This window comes from Staurois parvus, unplaced genomic scaffold (genome assembly GCF_062004578.1).
Source record: "Staurois parvus isolate SC_StPar_1 unplaced genomic scaffold, SC_StPar_1.0 ptg002892l, whole genome shotgun sequence".
Taxonomy (NCBI): Eukaryota; Metazoa; Chordata; class Amphibia; order Anura; family Ranidae; genus Staurois; species Staurois parvus.
Window position 1 is genome coordinate 1 of NW_028320688.1, and position 21,042 is coordinate 21,042.

The 21,042-nt window shown below is 49.2% G+C and overlaps 1 protein-coding gene across 1 annotated transcript; it reads left to right on the forward strand.

Annotated features, from left to right (window-relative positions):
- The first annotated feature begins 38 nt into the window (after positions 1–38).
- LOC149428955 (vacuolar protein sorting-associated protein 4A) lies at positions 39–17,669 on the forward strand. Its single transcript, XM_089666897.1, has 8 exons — positions 39–170; positions 3,828–3,947; positions 7,445–7,601; positions 8,645–8,793; positions 9,309–9,390; positions 10,956–11,175; positions 11,270–11,410; positions 17,126–17,669. The coding sequence occupies exons 1-8, from the start codon at positions 167–169 to the stop codon at positions 17,225–17,227; spliced, it is 975 nt and encodes a 324-aa protein (XP_089523023.1). The 5' UTR covers positions 39–166; the 3' UTR covers positions 17,228–17,669.
- The last annotated feature ends 3,373 nt before the right edge of the window (positions 17,670–21,042 follow it).

Consider the following 21,042-nt stretch of genomic DNA (forward strand, 5'->3'; position numbering starts at 1 on the left):
CTAAGGATGACTTCACTTTGTGGATTGCTCTGAACTTGTCTGGGTAAAATATATTCCATGTTCACTGAACATCTAAAGGCAGTCATTGGTATTTTCTGTCTCCTGTAGCAGTGATAGCGACAGTGAAGGTGAAAATCCAGAGAAGAAGAAACTCCAGGAGCAGCTGATGGGTAAGTGGAACCTTCTAGAGGAAATACATGAAGAGAAGTAGATGGGTTTGGTGGAGATTTGCCTTCATGTGAGAACTACGATGTGCCTCTTAAAGTGATACAAAACACACGAGCTTTAATTGCCGTCATTCCTTCTATTTATGTATAAAGTTCAGACCTCTGTATTTACTTCATATAAAAAATCATTGGAGTTCGGAGGTCACATGACATTTCCAAGGTCTTCCCTGTCCTCGGGGAAAGTTCTGAGGGAGGTGTTTCTAGTCCTCTGCTGATGTATGAATTTTGTAAATTTAAAACCAGCTCTTGCAATTATAATTGATTCTATTCTGCTGAGGGTCGCAGATTTGTTCTAGCTGCTGAGTTTATATATTTTATACAGTTAGCTTGACTCTGGAGCGCTGGTATCTCTCTAATGAGGTTTGAATGCGCTGATTGGTGCTGTGCCAGTCACATGACATAAAAGATGTTTTCAGAATAGAGAATTAAAATAATAGCAGTAAATTGTTTTAACACTTTATACAAATCTATATTTCAAAGCAAATGTTTATTATTTTTTTGCTATAACATGGTGTAGGCAGAGTTTAAGTTGGCTGACAATAGCTTTCACTTTGTTCACACTGGAAAGAGAGCTGGCGGAGGTTCTGCCAATCACAGACTGTGTCACGCCCCTCCAGCCTGTGTCTATGGTGTACATGTGCTTGGACTAACAAGGAGGTGAAGCCTCCATCAATCACCATCTTATACTCCACCCTCACAGTGTTTAGCAATATGAGGACACGGAAGAGGAAGAATGGCATGGAGTGTCATTTACCACTGTATATGCCTCCATTTGTGACACTATAGTCATGTGGCTTGCACAGATAAGAAAAAGGAGGAATTGAGCAGCTTAGAAGGGAACTGAAACTGGAGCATGCTCAGTGGAGTTCAACAGCTAGTCTACACAATCTCAGGCTGCAGCGGGGATAAAGCCAAGGAGGGAGGAGCAGGAACATGACCACATCTGGGGAGACCAGCACAGCAGGAACATGACCACATCTGGGGAGACCAGCACAGCAGGAACATGACCACATCTGGGGAGACCAGCACAGCAGGAACATGACCACATCTGGGGAGACCAGCACAGCAGGAACATGACCACATCTGGGGAGACCAGCAAAGCAGGAATATGACCACATCTGGGGAGACCAACAAAGCTGGAACATGACCACATCTGGGGAGACCAACAAAGCTGGAACATGACCACATCTGAGGAGACCAACAAAGCTGGAACATGACCACATCTGAGGAGACCAACAGGCAGGAGCATGACCATATCTGGGGAGACCAACAGGCAGGAACATGACCATATCTGGGGAGACCAACAAAGCTGGAACATGACCACATCTGAGGAGACCAACAAAGCTGGAACATGACCACATCTGAGGAGACCAACAAAGCTGGAACATGACCACATCTGAGGAGACCAACAAACCTGGAACATGACCACATCTGAGGAGACCAACAAAGCTGGAACATGACCACATCTGAGGAGACCAACAGGCAGGAGCATGACCATATCTGGGGAGACCAACAGGCAGGAACATGACCATATCTGGGGAGACCAACAGGCAGGAACATGACCACATCTGAGGAGACCAACAAAGCTGGAACATGACCACATCTGAGGAGACCAACAAAGCTGGAACATGACCACATCTGGGGAGACCAGCACAGCAGGAACATGACCACATCTGGGGAGACCAGCAGGCAGCTGGATTTTCAGGAGGAATTCAGGACAAAAGGTTTCAGGATGCAGCCAAGTCACAATTTATAGATGTTTCCTATCACACAGTCAATTGTTACTTTTCAAAGTTCACCTTAATGGCAGCCAGATGCTATGAAGGACAGTAGGGGGAAGGTAGGTGCTTCTCTTTGGTTCCTGTATTGCTGAAGAATTTATTGGATGCACCCAGTTACATTCTCCATTCTGCTATATTTTTTGCTGTTTTTTTATTTTATTTTTTTTTTTCATTTTTGTTTTTTTTCTACCTTTCCAGCCCAGAGACTCCTGGGATATCACCCTCCTACATCCCGGGAGTCTTTATTTTTTATTTCATGAGATTACAGTACAGTGAGAGGAGAAGTTTTTACAGCATCAGCACGCCCTCCTGCCTGCATCTTGACGCTCTGGCTTCTCATTTGTTTACATGTTACCATAGAGTCACGTATGTTGCTGTTACTATGGCAATATTATTATTATACAGGATGTATATGGCGCCAACAGTTTGTGCAGCGCTGTACAAAATGAAGGCAGACATTACAGTCACAATACAATTTGGTACGAGAGGAAACAGAGGGCCCTGATCCTGAGAGCTTACAATATGTAAAGAAAGTGGAAGTCCAGATCCAGTGTTCTGCACATGCGTGGGATTATCATGCTCGTCATCAGAGGGAGGACAGAATGGATTCACAAAAGTGAATACATAGCTAAATCATTCACCGTTACTAAAAATGGCCGCAAGGAGAGACATTCAGGGTTTGTTTAAAGGATACATTTGTACACAAAATCAACCCTGCAAAAATAAATCAGTGGGCGACTTTAAACTGGATATTAGAATTGATTTAAATGGTGATTTTTTTCTGACGAGCTCTGGAGGCAGCTCTGCCCTCTGTACATTCGGAGATTATCTATGGAAGTTTAGCAATGAGCCAAGGGACTGTACACAAGAAGGCAATGGATGTTTTGTGGCTCAGTGTCCTTAATACTTGTTAGAATATGGGGGTGTTGGCTACCTTTTCATCTTCATTTCGACAAGCGGGACCACCAATCCAAGAGCACAGCTGACGGACGCTCTTCTGCACTCCGTGCCTGTATGAATATAGCCACAAAGAGAACCCGAGAGGATACAGATATTGCAGATGCAGTATCTACCTTGGTGTTTATAGGTGCTCAGTGTGGGGTGTCCTCATCTTGGCTTCACTTCTCAGCGAGTGACTGATCTGTAATAAGCATGTTGAATGGAGGTTGAGATTTTGCTAGCTGCATGCTTGTTTCTGGCCAGTGGCTCACTAGACCAGCCCAGGGACTGCACAGTGAAAACCAAAGCCAGCAGCAGTTCCAAAATTTCATTTGACCATCTGGATTCAGTAACTTTTCAGCCACTCACCGGGAACTTCTATATGGATCTGGTAAGAGAGCGAAAAGTCACCGTATCTGCATTCCTGTTCTGGTTTGTGACACAAATTATTGAAGACAGATGGCCTGGATGACAGCGAAGCATCTGACATTTAACGAATGAGAAGCCAACAATGGTTGACGCCAAGGTTTAATATTACCAGCAAGATATCCAGGAGTGATATAGGCATGGGATGAGAGAGAAGATAGAAAGGACCAGAAGGTGGTCAGACATCAGTGGGGGTTGGATGGAGAAATACGGTAACAGGAAAGAAAGTGAGGAATTGCATCTGGGGTCCAGAAAATACCTGGGGGGGGGGGGGAAGACAGTCTATCATATGTAAATCTTCTATACATAAATTATAACTTGTAGCCAAAGATGTGAAAATAAAAACATGAAAGCATTTTGAAGGCCTGGTGTGATTTGCACAGCTATCAGTCCTTCCTGTTCATGTGACTTGGACCTTCCACTTCTCATGGTCGCTGTCCCTGTTCTGCTATAGGTGCCATCGTCATGGAGAAGCCAAATGTCCGGTGGAACGATGTGGCTGGATTGGAAGGCGCAAAGGAAGCTTTGAAGGAGGCTGTGATATTGCCTATTAAATTCCCCCATCTATTCACAGGTCAGTGTTTCCCCCATCTATTCACAGGTCAGTGTTTCCCCCATCTATTCACAGGTCAGTGTCTTCCCCCATCTATTCACAGGTCAGTGTCTCCCCCATCTATTCACAGGTCAGTGTCTTCCCCATCTATTCACAGGTCAGTGTTTCCCCCATCTATTCACAGGTCAGTGTTTCCCCCATCTATTCAAAGGTCAGTGTCTCCCCCATCTATTCACAGGTCAGTGTTTCCCCCATCTATTCACAGGTCAGTGCTTCCCCCATCTATTCACAGGTCAGTGTCTTCCCCCATCTATTCACAGGTCAGTGTCTTCCCCATCTATTCACAGGTCAGTGTTTCCCCCATCTATTCACAGGTCAGTGTCTTCCCCATCTATTCACAGGTCAGTGTCTTCCCCATCTATTCACAGGTCAGTGTCTTCCCCATCTATTCACAGGTCAGTGTCTTCCCCATCTATTCACAGGTCAGTGTTTCCCCCATCTATTCACAGGTCAGTGTTTCCCCCATCTATTCACAGGTCAGTGTCTTCCTCATCTATTCACAGGTCAGTGTTTCCCCCATCTATTCACAGGTCAGTGTTTCCCCCATCTATTCACAGGTCAGTGTTTCCCCCATCTATTCACAGGTCAGTGTTTCCCCCATCTATTCACAGGTCAGTGTTTCCCCCATCTATTCACAGGTCAGTGTTTCCCCCATCTATTCACAGGTCAGTGCTTCCCCCATCTATTCACAGGTCAGTGTTTCCCCCATCTATTCACAGGTCAGTGTTTCCCCCATCTATTCACAGGTCAGTGTTTCCCCCATCTATTCACAGGTCAGTGTTTCCCCCATCTATTCACAGGTCAGTGTTTCCCCCATCTATTCACAGGTCAGTGTTTCCCCCATCTATTCACAGGTCAGTGTTTCCCCCATCTATTCACAGGTCAGTGTTTCCCCCATCTATTCACAGGTCAGTGTCTTCCCCATTATACTCAGATTTGGTAATGGGAACAAGTCTCTGTAATGGTGTTGTGATAGCAGACATTGAATTTGGCTGTAAATATACCCCTGAATGAGCAGGGTTATGGTATATTCCTCTCACGGACTATACTGGGATCATCCATGGAGTAACGACTCCTGGCTGGTCACGGTGTGCAGCGTTTATGAAATATGGGACCAGTACACCAGCAAGCTTGTTTCAGAGTGCAAAGATCTTTAATCCTCTATGATCCCATAGAAAAGCAGTGTATGTGCTCTGTGACCAAGCCCCGGGTGGGTGGGGCAAAATACGTAACAGGGTGTGGCCGGAGCGGCGACTGAGGCCATCCATCACATGCTGATATTCTTTGACTCCCGGGGATTGGTTTAAGTGGCGTCCGTCCTCATGTACTTTATCAAGTTTCTGGAGAAACGTGGGTCGCCGCTCCTTCTCTCTTTCTCTGTCTGCAGGGTGATCATTCTTCTCAATCAGCCTCAAGTGGCGCCAGAAGATTTCAAACGGCTTCCATAGAAAAGCAGCGTATCAGGACCATGCAGGCACCCTTCCCCAGGCATGTGACGACTCAGGAAGGGTTCGAGATTAGATACTCTTTACTTATGGTCAAATCTTATACAAAACAAGCAGCTGAACGCCTCACTATGGTCTAGACCACAATCTATGCAAAAGGAAAGGTGCAGCTTTATACCTTTATATAGGACATATGTGTCCTAATTCCCTATATCAAGTCATAAATATTTGTGGAAAGGAAACATTCAAAACTATTATTATAATACAGGATATATATCGCCAACAGTTTGGCAGCACTTTACAATATAAAGGGGGGCGGTACAATTACAATGCAGTTCAATACAGAAGGAATAGGAGGGAACGTCATTAATAAAGTAGTAGTGCTCCGCCATCTTGGAGAAACGCACAGGGAGATAGTAGGAGGAGCGTTGTTTTTTTCTATCTGTGCAATAATTGGGCCGGGACTGAATCATTCATTTAATAAAGAAGTACTCTGCTATGTGCGGATCTTTTTGATGTTTTTATGGTTGTTTGGAAACAACTGGAGAGTGGTACTAATGTTGAACTGAAGGAAAAGGAGGATGAGGTGTGGAATTGGAGGCTCAAAGTAAAGCACATCAAGACCTTCTTATTCATTTAAGGGGTCACAAGATTTGGGGAGTGTTGAGCACTGGGGAAGTGGAGCGGCACTGTGGAAATCACTGGAGTGTTGAAGCAAGACGCATTCACAGGAGTGATAATCTGCACTGTTAGGACAGTATGGAATCTTCTGCTGGATTGAGGACAGAGGAGCACCAAGATAATTATATGGAGGCACTATATTGACTTTGTTTCTATTGTTTCCTGTCCACAAATGTTTACGATTTGATACAGAGTAATTCAGGCACATATTGGGTAATGTAAGGTCTTAAAGGTATAGTGCTGCACTTTTTCTTTTGCATATACGGAGGAAGGGGCCCTGCATGGTCCTGAAATACTGCTTTTCCTTTGTGATCATACAAGAATAAAGAGTCTGCACTTTGAAACAAGCTTGTCAGTGTTTTGGCAACATATATTTCATCCTAAATGACCAGGATGTCCCCATATAAAGGGAGGGCACTTTATACTCAGAATCCAGTCTTTGTGAATCCCTCCCCCACCCCTTTCCATAAAACATTGCTGCATTTTGCAGAGTCTACACTGTCATATTTCCAGGGCTGTCTGCCTGACGGTTTGGACAGACAAGGCTGCATATACTTTACAATCAGCCTGTGTACAGCTGGGACTTGTAGGAAGGTGCTCCAGTCTCACCATTTATTGCACGAAAGGACCACCAACACCATGAGCTCCAGTCTTTAAAACGGAGCATACATCATGTAATCAGTCTCTGGAGGTGCATTCATTTTCTATAGATGGCAGATATTTGAGAATTTCGTTACCATTATTTGGCTGACTAGTGACAGGTTCAGTTTCATAAAACCTGAGAAGAGGAAAATGCTGCCTGAGGTTTCCTCCAGTTGGATTCCAGTTGTCATTTCTATAGCACAGAATACAAAGTACACCTGACATGCAAATGCCAATACCAAGCCAATGGATCATCAGTAAAGCAAAGAAAGGATGACTGCTGGGGGGCTTGACAAGTCAGCCAGAGAAGCTTCCATGCCTTCTTATAACTGTGAATAATGAACAAATCCTTCATGACTTGCTAAAGCTGAACAGGCACTAGAAGGTGTTTAATATCCACGAGACTGTAGTGTGTATTCACTTTGTTGTAGGAGGAAGGGCTTTAGTCCCCAAGTTGAAAGAAGTTTCATCTGCGTAGCAAATTTAAATTATCCTCATATGGGCACCCAAGAAACTCTTAGATAAGGACGTTAATAGCACCTTGTGGGACTTGCTGTTAGGTAGCACATGTAACTGTTTTGTCTAGGTGACAGGTTCACTTTAAATCAGCAACTTCCTCCAGGAGCTGTCATGCGTTGTCATCATGGGACATTTGTATTCTGTTTCACGTTCCCCCATTCTTCTCTCCAGGAAAGCGTACTCCCTGGCGTGGTATCTTGCTGTTTGGACCCCCAGGAACAGGAAAATCTTACCTGGCCAAAGCTGTAGCAACCGAAGCCAATAACTCTACCTTCTTCTCAGTGTCCTCCTCTGACCTGATGTCTAAGTGGCTTGGAGAAAGTGAGAAGTAAGTGGTTGTGTGGATTACAGGACACTTCCACCCAAGACCCACCAACTACTGTATATGTCTTTCATCTTAATATTCTAAAAGATTTTGGGGGGTTTTTGACTTGTCAGCTACCTACAGCTCTGACATGCAAGAGGCTTACAGTCTAAAGCTGGCCATATACTGTACAATTTGATATGGATCAGGGATTTTACCCATTCAAAGAGCTGGAAGCCCAATGTTATAATACAAAAAAGAGGAATATGCCTTTCAAAGCAATAATAGTGAAATAATATTACAAATAACAAAATAAAAAACCTACCTAAATATAGATTAATACATAACGTTACCCAAACAGTAAAAGGGAAGAAGGAGACCCCATTGGGGTATCAGGCTAAGGGGTACTGACATTAGTCACATGTGGGGACATTCTTTTTTGGTGACCTTCTGTATTAATCTAAGTTTGGGAACCAATTCTAAGTCATGTGAGCCTCCTTGTAACAGGTGATGCATATATGTGGAGTGGTCCCGAGTATATATAGAGAGAGAATAACATTTGTATTTACAAGGTCATGCTGTTACTTATGTTGCCTTTGTTTGTAACTTTAGAAATAGATTCCAGATCTCCCTGAGGAAGCGGGCTTGTCGTGCGAAACGCGTTGGAAATAACTATATGAAATCTTAGGGATCAATTTGGAATGTGATTGTCAACTGTTGGCATAATATATCACTGTCTTTGTTTTTCACAGTACCTCAATGTTTGTTATTACAAATTCTTTACAATGTTGTATAATAATAATGTAAGCTTTTTTATATACATGGTGTGGTACCTTTAAAATCCTAATAGTATTTTTTTTATATGCTAGGGATTGGGTCTATATTTCAGGATCACTGTGACAGCCAATCACGGTGATCACATGATCAGTAAGACCACCTCTGTCTCAGGGCACTAAGAAATCGTTAAAGGGTCGGCAGGCGCCAGCAGCAAGGGGTTAATAAAGCACCTAAATGGATTCTTGATGTTTGATGTGGAAATAATTGTGTAATCTTCCTGTGTATTACAGGCTGGTAAAGAACCTGTTTGAATTAGCGCGACAGCACAAGCCTTCCATCATTTTCATCGATGAGGTTGATTCCCTCTGTGGCTCTCGGAATGAGAATGAAAGTGAAGCTGCCCGCAGAATCAAGACAGAGTTCCTGGTGCAGATGCAAGGTACAGTGCTCTTCCTTAACCTGACAGCCACACCCCGTTCCTCATCGTCACACACCGGTGCATCCTTCCAGTAGATGTAAATCCAAATGGATGAAATGTATTCTACTAAAGCACTGCCATAAACAACGGCAATATAATTTTCTTTTTTAAAATACCTTTTCACATTTCATTGCTGCTGATCTCATCCAACCTCTTTGCAGTGACTTCTTGTCTACATGCACTTGCTTCAGTGTCAGTTACATGCCATTGCTGAGGGCAGTTTTTGTGATGGCAGTTGGGAGACAGGAACTACGCACTTGTCACCCTATAACTGGAAGTGTCTTCATTTATTGAAAGTTTTAATGTAAACAGATTGAAGATTATCTATAAAATGTCATAAATATGTTAAAGATCAGATAGAGATTTAATGGTTGAGTTTATTTTCATTATGTTAGTGTTTGCCAAAGCTTGGGTTACAATCAGCAGATCCAGTGACTTGGGTTCCACATAACACAATGACCCCTTTCTTCTCCTAGGTGTTGGCAATAACAATGATGGGATCCTGGTTCTGGGAGCTACAAACATACCCTGGGTGCTGGACTCCGCCATCCGAAGAAGGTGAGATTCGGGATTTCAAGAAACTTGATATTTTTACTAGCGTGGTGTGGAAAGCCAAACTCTACAAACGTGTTTTGTTTTTTGATGAGAGGAAGGGTTAGTACTTGTCAAAGTTTTTATTGCTGTCTGTGTCCCCGCTGGGGAGTCCTCACTTTGGGTCCCAATATCCGGGTGTCACTGTCAGAGGAAATCATGGGAAATGCCTCCACTTGTTTTTTCAGTTGAGTGGGGTAGGATTATAACCTCTGTTGCTATATTCATGTTCCTGCCCATCTGCTGCTGTCTGTCTTCCTGTGTAAAAGCAGTGGTCTCACAGCAGAGGTCTGACATACCCTCCGCTGAGGCAGAGCTAGAGTTCCCTGGTCAGGACGGAGTAGAGATGTGCTGGGGTGTCCGCCAAATCCATCTCTATCATGATTATTATTTTTTTTTTACTCGTCAGCTATGGGCCAGGTCATTCCTGTCTGCAGCACATGTAAACAAAGGGGAGATGTTGGTGACATCACAGCCATTATATGAACACGTACATTTTGTCAAATATATGCATGTGTCCATATAAGGGCAGTGATGTCACCAGGATCCCGCCCCTTTGTTTACATGTGGTTAATTGGAGTAAATATATATATATCTACTTGATGTTTGGACAGGATGAGTTCAGAGGACGCCTGAGCTCATTTCCAGACAATGAACTGAGTGTATAGCTATAGGCGTGTTTCCGATCCTTTAGCCAATTTAAACTGAAAGTTTAATTGAGTTAAAAGGGATTCCATTTCTACTGGAAAAAATCAGCTGCACATATAAAGTGAAGGCACCGAGAGGTTCTGCATGTACCTGCAGAGGATACAAAAGCCTACAGATACGGAGGAGCACCAGGCCAATCCTCATAGTGTCAATGGTTGTCCATTTCTGTCTCCTGCACATTCCTATTGGCCAGTGTCCTGGCCCATCACAGTAATGGGCCAGTAGAAATGTGTGGGGGGTGTAGCAGCCATCCCTGCAGTACCCAGAAGTACCACATTTGTAATGGCTGCCACACTGCTTTTAGGTTTTCTAGCTGCCTTCACTTTATATCTGCAGCAGTTAGTTTTTGTTGTCACAAAGACAATTCAACAAACAGCAAAGTGATCTGCCTGCGGTCATACTGGCGCTGTTCTCTCCCCTCTTCCTATCAGTTCTGTCTGACCGGCATACAAAGATTTGTGTACTTACCTATTATTAAGCTTCAGTCATGTGATCTGCAGCTCAGGCGCTCTCAACAACGGCTGTGAATTGCATGAGTGGTAACTTCACCCATAGGCCCCACAGCCCAGCCTTTGTCGGCACGATCTCCTCTCCCCTGCAGCAGCTGCTTACTTACACAGGGGACTGGAGCTGCTGGATCACATGACTGGAGTGGATTAGATGGGGGGGGGGGGAACATTAGGATAGTTTGATTTAGGGTTTTCTTCTACTTTACTAAAGAGTGGTGCGCTGTGTTGCAGCGTTTGCAGCTTTTAATAGGTTGTTCCTTTTTATGTTTTTCTTTAGACTTTTGTCTGTAGATAATATTCTATTCTTGTTCTCAGGTTTGAGAAGCGGATATACATCCCACTACCAGAGGAAGCTGCCAGAGCTCAGATGTTCCGTCTGCACCTAGGGAACACCCCCCACAGCCTAAGTGATGCCAATATTCGGGAGTTGGCCCAGAAAACAGATGGCTATTCGGGTGCAGATATCAGCATCATCGTGCGCGACGCGTTAATGCAACCAGTGCGCAAAGTGCAATCAGCCACACATTTTAAAACGGTAGAGAACCAAAAAGCTGATGTGTGTTAGGATAGCTGTGAATTATAATCAGTGTGATGGATGTTCTGATTGGTTGTTCTTCTGTATGTGTCAGGTACGAGGTCCTTCTCGCACTAACCCCGGTGTCATAGTGGATGACCTGCTAACACCGTGTTCCCCTGGGGACCCCGGAGCCGTTGAGATGACTTGGATGGAGGTGCAGGGGGATAAACTGCAGGAGCCTGTAGTCTGCATGGTAAGACCTGTTGTATGAACTGCTGACTAAAGAACAGTCTGTGCTTTTCTTCCAACTGTCATTGGGGTGAAATAGAAAAGGAAAGGAAAAAACGGCCATTGAGGTCTCTTTTCCAGTAGATCCTCCATACACTGTCACACGTGTCGGCTTCATCCACCAATCATGGGCGTAAGTTCTATGACACGCTGTCCAATGGATCATGCACATACATGAGCCTAATGCACTGAAGGGTAGCAGAAAGATATGAAGACACCAATCGGTTCCTTCAGGGATGATTTGTTCCTGAATTCCACCTTTTGGACCTTGTTCCATGTTACATCCATATTTAGGGTGTAACATGGTGCAAATTCTAAATCTGAACAGATGTGAAGCTGAAGGAATGCTCTCTAGTAGCCTGTGCACTGCCCCCGTGATTCGCTGTTTTTGGTTGCAGCGCTTCGCAGGGTCCAATGCAAAAAAATGCAGATGCAGATATTTTTCTTGCAGCGGGTAAAATAAGTGTTGAACTTGTCACAATTTTTCTTAGTAAATATATTTTTAAAGGTGCTTTTGACATGAAATTTTCACCACGTGTCGGTAACAACTCATGCAATCCATACATACAAAGAAACCAAAACAATTACGTTCAGAAATTAAGTTGTTTAATAAAATGGAATGACACAGGGAAAAAGTATTGAGTACACGAAGAAAGGGAGGTGCAAAAGGGTATGGAAAGCCAAGACACCAATTGAAATCTGTCAATAATTAGAAAGCAGTCCTGCCCCTTGTCAGTGCAAACTAATATCAGCTGGTTCAGACTCAACTGATAGCCTATAAAAAGGTGTCTCATTACCAAGGTGTCGCACAAGAAACATCTCATGATGGGTAAAAGCAAAGAGCTCTTAAGACCTTCGCAACCTTGTTGTTGCAAAACATACTGATGGCATTGGTTACAGAAGGATTTCTAAACTTCTATATGTTCCAGTGAGCACTGTTGGGGCCATAATCCAGAAATTGAAATAACATAATTTACCATAAACCAGCCACAACCAGGTGCTCCTTGCAGGATTGCTGACAGAGGAGTGAAAAGAATTATCAGAAGAGTTGTCCAAGAGCCAAGGACCACTTGTGGAGAGCTTCAGAAAAACCTGAATTAGCAGGTACAATAAGTAATGCACTCAGCCACCATGGCCTGTATGCACGTCATCACGCAAGACTCTATTGCTGAAGAAAAAGCATGTTGAAGCTTGATTAACGTTTGCTGCACAACATTTAGACAAGCTTATGAAATACAGGAGAATGTAGTCTGGTCAGATGAGACCAAAATGGAACTCTGGATGCCATAATACACACCATGTTTGGAGGTCACATGCCACTGCACATCACCCCAAAAACACCAGACCAACAATGAAGCATGGCGATGGGAACATCATGGTGTGGAGCTGCTTATCAGCATACGATACTGGCAAACTTCATGTCATTGAAGGAAGGATGGATGGAAAAAAAACTGCTGCCATCTACCAGGATGATGAAGATGAAGCGAGGACGGACATTCCAGCAAGACAACAATCCCAAACAAGAGGAAACTCTCCATTGGTTTCAAAGAAAGAAAATAAAGCTGCTAGAATGGCCCAGCCAATCATCTGACTTGAATCCAATAGAAAACCAATGGAAAGAACTAAAGATCCGAGCTCATAGCAGAGGCCCACGGAACCTTCCAGATGTGGAAGACTGAGCCAAAATCCCACCTGAGCGATGCATGTGACTTGTTCCTCCATGCAGGAGGCGTCCGGAAGCATCATCACCAACAAAGGATTTTGTACCAAGTATGAAATACATTTCAGTTAGCGTGTTCAATACTTTTTCCCGGTGTCATTCCATTTTATTACACAGAACTTCAGTTCTGAACTTGTTTTGGTGTCTTTGTATGTATAGATGGCATGGGTTGTCACCTGTGTGTATGGATGGCACGGGTTGTCACCTGTGTGTATGGATGGCACGGGTTGCCACCTGTGTGTATGGATGGCACGGGTTGTCACCTGTGTGTATGGATGGCACGGGTCGTCACCTGTGTGTGTGGCTGGCACGGGTCGTCACCTGTGTGTGTGGATGGCACGGGTCGTCACCTGTGTGTGTGGATGGCACGGGTCGTCACCTGTGTGTGTGGATGGCACGGGTCGTCACCTGTGTGTGTGGATGGCACGGGTCGTCACCTGTGTGTGTGGATGGCACGGGTCGTCACCTGTGTGTGTGGATGGCACGGGTCGTCACCTGTGTGTGTGGATGGCACGGGTTGTCACCTGTATGTATGGATGGCACGGGTCGTCACCTGTGTGTATGGATGGCACGGGTCGTCACCTGTGTGTATGGATGGCACGGGTCGTCACCTGTGTGTGTGGCTGGCACGGGTCGTCACCTGTGTGTGTGGATGGCACGGGTCGTCACCTGTGTGTGTGGATGGCACGGGTCGTCACCTGTGTGTGTGGATGGCACGGGTCGTCACCTGTGTGTGTGGATGGCACGGGTCGTCACCTGTGTGTGTGGATGGCACGGGTCGTCACCTGTGTGTGTGGATGGCACGGGTCGTCAGCTGTGTGTGTGGATGGCACGGGTCGTCACCTGTGTGTGTGGATGGCACGGGTCGTCACCTGTGTGTGTGGATGGCACGGGTCGTCACCTGTGTGTGTGGATGGCACGGGTCGTCAGCTGTGTGTGGATGGCACGGATTGTCACCTGTGTGCGTGGATGGCAGGGGTTGTCACCTGTGTGCCTGGATGGCACGGGTTGTCACCTGTGTGCATGGATGGCAGGGGTTGTCACCTGTATGCCTGGATGGCACATGTCACCTGTGTGCCTGGATGGCACGGGTTGTCACCTGTATGCCTGGATGGCACGGGTTGTCACCTGTATGCCTGGATGGCACATGTCACCTGTGTGGGTGGATGGCAGGGGTTGTCACCTGTATGCCTGGATGGCAGGGGTTGTCACCTGTATGCCTGGATGGCAGGGGTTGTCACCTGTGTGGGTGGATGGCAGGGGTTGTCACCTGTGTGTATGGATGGCACGGGTTGTCACCTGTGTGGGTGGATGGCAGGGGTTGTCACCTGTGTGTGTGGATGGCACGGGTTGTCACCTGTGTGTGTGGATGGCAGGGGTTGTCACCTGTATGCCTGGATGGCACGGGTTGTCACCTGTGTGCCTGGATGGTAGGGGTTGTCACCTGTGTGTGGATGGCAGGAGTTGTCACCTGTGTGTGTGGATGGCAGGGGTTATCACCGATGTGGGGAACTTTTCATGTCACTGGCACCTTTAGGCTTCGTTCACACTATCTTTGAAAGCAGGCATTTGTGGGGTGTTTTTAACGCTCCTCAGACACCCATGGAAATGATACTAAGGGCAGCTCACAGTGTGGTTCACATTAGCAAAACATGAAGCGTTAGCGTCTCTTTGCTTCAAAATTGAAGCCTCATGTTGAGTCGGGAGGAGTTGAAGCCTTTCATCGCCTCCCATTCAAGTCTATGGTGACGCTTCTCAAACGTCTGGCAGGCTTTGCGTTGTGTTTGTGAGGCATTTGCGTTGCGTTTGTGGGGGGTTTGTGAGGCGTTTGCGGGGCGTTTGTGAGGCGTTTTCGTGGCGTTTGCGGGGCGTTTGCGAGGCGTTTGCGGGGCGTTTGCAGGGCGTTTGCGAGGCGTTTGCGAGGCGTTTGTGAGGCGTTTGTGAGGCGTTTGCGGGGCGTTTGTGAGGCGTTTGCGGGGCGTTTGTGAGGCGTTTGCGAGGCGTTTGTGGGGCGTTTGTGAGGCGTTTGCGAGGCGTTTGCGGGGCGTTTGTGAGGCGGTTTCGTGGCGTTTTCGTGGCGTTTTCGTGGCGTTTGCGAGGCGTTTGTGAGGCGTTTTCGTGGCGTTTGTGGGGCGTTTGCGGGGCGTTTGTGAGGCGTTTTCGTGGCGTTTGTGGGGCGTTTTCGTGGCGTTTGTGGGGCGTTTGCGGGGCGTTTGTGAGGCGTTTTCGTGGCGTTTGCGGGGCGTTTGTGAGGCGTTTTCGTGGCGTTTGTGGGGCGTTTTCGTGGCGTTTGTGGGGCGTTTGCAGGGCGTTTGCGAGGCGTTTGCGAGGCGTTTGTGAGGCGTTTGTGAGGCGTTTGTGAGGCGTTTGCGGGGCGTTTGTGAGGCGTTTGCGGGGCGTTTGTGAGGCGTTTGCGAGGCGTTTGTGGGGCGTTTGTGAGGCGTTTGCGGGGCGTTTGTGAGGCGGTTTCGTGGCGTTTTCGTGGCGTTTGTGGGGCGTTTGCGAGGCGTTTGTGAGGCGTTTTCGTGGCGTTTGTGGGGCGTTTGCGGGGCGTTTGTGAGGCGTTTTCGTGGCGTTTGTGGGGCGTTTTCGTGGCGTTTGTGGGGCGTTTGCGGGGCGTTTGTGAGGCGTTTTCGTGGCGTTTGCGGGGCGTTTGTGAGGCGTTTTCGTGGCGTTTGTGGGGCGTTTTCGTGGCGTTTGTGGGGCGTTTGCGGGGCGTTTGTGAGGCGTTTGCGGGGCGTTTGTGAGGCGTTTGCGGGGCGTTTGTGAGGCGTTTGCGAGGCGTTTGTGGGGCGTTTGTGAGGCGTTTGCGGGGCGTTTGTGAGGCGGTTTCGTGGCGTTTTCGTGGCGTTTGTGGGGCGTTTGCGAGGCGTTTGTGAGGCGTTTTCGTGGCGTTTGTGGGGCGTTTGCGGGGCGTTTGTGAGGCGTTTTCGTGGCGTTTGTGGGGCGTTTTCGTGGCGTTTGTGGGGCGTTTGCGGGGCGTTTGTGAGGCGTTTTCGTGGCGTTTGCGGGGCGTTTGTGAGGCGTTTTCGTGGCGTTTGTGGGGCGTTTTCGTGGCGTTTGTGGGGCGTTTGCGGGGCGTTTGTGAGGCGTTTGCGGGGCGTTTGTGAGGCGTTTGTGAGGCGTTTGCGGGGCGTTTGTGAGGCGTTTGCGGGGCGTTTGTGAGGCGTTTGCGGGGCGTTTGTGAGGCGTTTGCGGGGCGTTTGTGAGGCGTTTGCGAGGCGTTTGTGGGGCGTTTGTGAGGCGTTTGCGGGGCGTTTGCGAGGCGTTTGCGAGGCGTTTGTGAGGCATTTGTGAGGCGTTTGCGGGGCGTTTTTGAGGCGTTTGCGAGGCGTTTGCGGGGCGTTTGTGAGGCGTTTGCGAGGCGTTTGCGGGGCGTTTGTGAGGCGTTTATACCATTAGAGTTTATTGGCGTTTGTAGTGCGGATTTAGCGCATGTAAAATGCCTATAAAGCGCCTCAAATCTGCGCAGAGGGATCCCAGTGAAGTGCGGGACTTCTTCCCTCGTGTCCCGGCAGAGGACTCCATTCACATGACTGGGCTCTAGTACCCGCACAAGACGCAGCTCGCGTGGCTCCATATATGTGAGCCGGGGGTAACGCTATAGAGGTGTTTTTGAAGAGTTAGAAGTTTCGTCAAGTGTGAACGAGCCCTTAGAATTATATTTACCGAGGAAAATGGCGACGTGTTCAGTACTTGTACCCGCTTGTCGGTGCGATTCTTATTGATTTACGCCTTTGAATCTGCCGATCGCTGTTTATAGGCCTGTAATGCTGTGCTCTCAGGTGAGGGTGACAACATCCCTCACCACCATCACTGTACGGGACAGGAACGCCCTACAGCCGCAGCACATTGATGCCAGGATAATGTGTGGAATTTATTGGTGCAGAATTTGGGGCCAGATGAAAGAATACAGATTGCGATTCGGATCGCCTAACGCACTTCTGTTTTCCCTCTCAGTCCGATATGCTGCGATCTCTGGCTACGACCCGGCCCACCGTCAATGCTGAGGACCTGCTAAAAGTGAAGAAATTTACAGAAGACTTTGGGCAGGAAGGATGAACCCCGGAGGGAACCAGGAGGGAAGGGGGCATCATGTTTGCTTGCTTGTCTCTAAGTGCCCCAACCGGTAACATGGCAGGAAGGCTCCGGCCACCCTCTCCCGTATCCAGGACTCCTCGTGTCCCCTCTGGCCCCGCACTGCCTGGGAGGTTCCACTCACCTTCAACAAGCTTCTGTCTGAGGTTTACATTCATTTGCCATCAGTCACCAAATCTCCATGTGACTGCCTTCCCTTCCCCTAACAGCCTACAGGGGGAGCCCTCCCTTCCTGCCTGACTTCTAATTGACTGTAATGCCCCGATCCCTTCCTAGACCCCCCGGGGGCATCAACAGGGGGGGGCTCCGATGTCTCCATACCCACCAGTGTCCATATTCTTCCCCCACTCCCTGCCAGTACTGCAGATGAGTGTTCAGCTGTGTAAATATATCCTCTTTCAGTTCATCTTTTGTCTTCTCGTTCTTCAGTGGAATTCGCACGACGCGTCTTCTGGCGCCACATCCAGGACTGCCGATTGAAGCTGCACTCAGACGTGTCCAGTAAAAATGTCTTGTTTGTAAAGCTGAGGTTTAGGCAAAGCATATTTCCCTACAGATTTACTTCCATGACTTACCTGTAAGGAGGTAAGTCCTACCAAGTGCAGACTGCTGGAGAAATCCTCACTGCTGGGCTGCCCCGTCCTCTTCCTGCGGCAGAACCTCCAGCACTGTGGGGGTTAACAGCTTCAGATCTCTGGGCTTGGCTGATCTAAAGATGGTCTAATAGGGACACGCCCCCTCCTGCCCTCTCCTCCAATGAGAAATGTTTCTTCACTGATTATACTGCCAGTAACGTAATCTGTGAATGGAGAATCTCAGACACTCATCCATTCACAGATCATGTTACAGGCAGTGGAATCGGTGAGAAAACATTTCTCATTGGAGGAGCAGGCAGGAAGGGGCGTGTCCAGTGAGATCTGAAACCCCCATAGAGCAGTAAATTCTGTAGCAGGAAGAGGACAGGGCAGCCTTGCAGTGAAGATTTCTCCAGCAGTCTGCACATTGTAGGACATACCTTATTACGGGTAAGTCGTGGACCTAAAGCTGTATCTCTAAATGCAAGTAGAGTAAGTAGCTGAATTGATGTTGGTTGCAGCCGGCTGCGGTCTCTGTACAGCAGTGCTCAGGGAGGGATGAATTGCACCCAGAGCCAGTCTGTGGAGTGATGAGTCTGCTGCTTCTCCATTCACTGTCCAGTCACAGACAGCAGGAGGGACATGACCTGTAAGTGGTAACTACAGCAGAGTAACATGCTGTGTGACAGAGCTGTGTAAATCCTAGGACTGGATGGACAGAAATCCTTTGGCAGGAAAGCAGTTCCTATATATGTATTCTCTGTATTGTTCTGTTTGCCTGGAGTTCCATTTGGTGACTAGAAAAGCCGGAACACTTGTAAGTTCATGATTGTTCGCCATGTGGAGTTGTGAAAGCGATCTCTGCCAGGAGAATATTCTGAGGGCTGCTGACCTCCCCTCAGGGATTGCTGATGTTCGGCCCTCAGGATGCCCATTGGCCCCTAATATGGAACAATATACAGAGGAGGACTTTGTGGGTTGGGGGCTCAGAAAGCACCTAAGCCAGCGTGCAGAGTGCGTACACTGACCCCCAGTGACCAGCCCCCATAGTGCGTGCACTGACCCCCAGTGACCAGGCCCCATAGTGCGTGCACTGACCCCCAGTGACCAGCCCCCAGAGTGCGTGCACTGACCCCCAGTGACCAGCCCCCAGAGTGCATACACTGACCCCCAGTGACCAGGCCCCCAGAGTGCGTACACTGACCCCCAGAGTGCGTGCACTGACCCCCAGTGACCAGGCCCCCATAGTGCATACACTGACCCCCAGTGACCAGGCCCCCAGAGTGCGTGCACTGACCCCCAGTGACCAGCCCCCAGAGTGCGTGCACTGACCCCCAGTGACCAGCCCCCAGAGTGCATACACTGACCCCCAGTGACCAGGCCCCCAGAGTGCGTACACTGACCCCCAGAGTGCGTGCACTGACCCCCAGTGACCAGGCCCCCATAGTGCATACACTGACCCCCAGTGACCAGGCCCCCAGAGTGCGTGCACTGACCCCCAGTGACCAGGCCCCCATAGTGCGTGCACTGACCCCCAGTGACCAGCCCCCAGAGTGCGTGCACTGACCCCCAGTGACCAGGCCCCCATAGTGCGTGCACTGACCCCCAGTGACCAGCCCCCATAGTGCGTGCACTGACCCCCAGTGACCAGCCCCCAGAGTGCGTGCACTGACCCCCAGTGACCAGCCCCCATAGTGCGTGCACTGACCCCCAGTGACCAGGCCCCATAGTGCGTGCACTGACCCCCAGTGACCAGCCCCCAGAGTGCGTGCACTGACCCCCAGTGACCAGCCCCCAGAGTGCATACACTGACCCCCAGTGACCAGGCCCCCAGAGTGCGTACACTGACCCCCAGAGTGCGTGCACTGACCCCCAGTGACCAGGCCCCCATAGTGCATACACTGACCCCCAGTGACCAGGCCCCCAGAGTGCGTGCACTGACCCCCAGTGACCAGCCCCCAGAGTGCGTGCACTGACCCCCAGTGACCAGCCCCCAGAGTGCATACACTGACCCCCAGTGACCAGGCCCCCAGAGTGCGTACACTGACCCCCAGAGTGCGTGCACTGACCCCCAGTGACCAGGCCCCCATAGTGCATACACTGACCCCCAGTGACCAGGCCCCCAGAGTGCGTGCACTGACCCCCAGTGACCAGGCCCCCATAGTGCGTGCACTGACCCCCAGTGACCAGCCCCCAGAGTGCGTGCACTGACCCCCAGTGACCAGGCCCCCATAGTGCGTGCACTGACCCCCAGTGACCAGCCCCCAGAGTGCGTGCACTGACCCCCAGTGACCAGCCCCCAGAGTGCGTGCACTGACCCCCAGTGACCAGCCCCCATAGTGCGTGCACTGACCCCCAGTGACCAGGCCCCATAGTGCGTGCACTGACCCCCAGTGACCAGCCCCCAGAGTGCGTGCACTGACCCCCAGTGACCAGCCCCCAGAGTGCATACACTGACCCCCAGTGACCAGGCCCCCAGAGTGCGTACACTGACCCCCAGAGTGCGTGCACTGACCCCCAGTGACCAGGCCCCCATAGTGCATACACTGACCCCCAGTGACCAGGCCCCCAGAGTGCGTGCACTGACCCCCAGTGACCAGCCCCCAGAGTGCGTGCACTGACCCCCAGTGACCAGCCCCCAGAGTGCATACACTGACCCCCAGTGACCAGGCCCCCAGAGTGCGTACACTGACCCCCAGAGTGCGTGCACTGACCCCCAGTGACCAGGCCCCCATAGTGCATACACTGACCCCCAGTGACCAGGCCCCCAGAGTGCGTGCACTGACCCCCAGTGACCAGGCCCCCATAGTGCGTGCACTGACCCCCAGTGACCAGCCCCCAGAGTGCGTGCACTGACCCCCAGTGACCAGGCCCCCATAGTGCGTGCACTGACCCCCAGTGACCAGCCCCCAGAGTGCGTGCACTGACCCCCAGTGACCAGGCCCCCATAGTGCGTGCACTGACCCCCAGTGACCAGGCCCCCATAGTGCGTGCACTGACCCCCAGTGACCAGCCCCCATAGTGCGTACACTGACCTCCAGTGACCAGCCCCCATAGTGCGTACACTGACCCCCAGTGACCAGGCCCCCATAGTGCATGCACTGACCCCCAGTGACCAGGCCCCCATAGTGCGTACACTGACCCCCAGTGACCAGGCCCCCATAGTGCATGCACTGACCCCCAGTGACCAGCCCCCCATAGTGC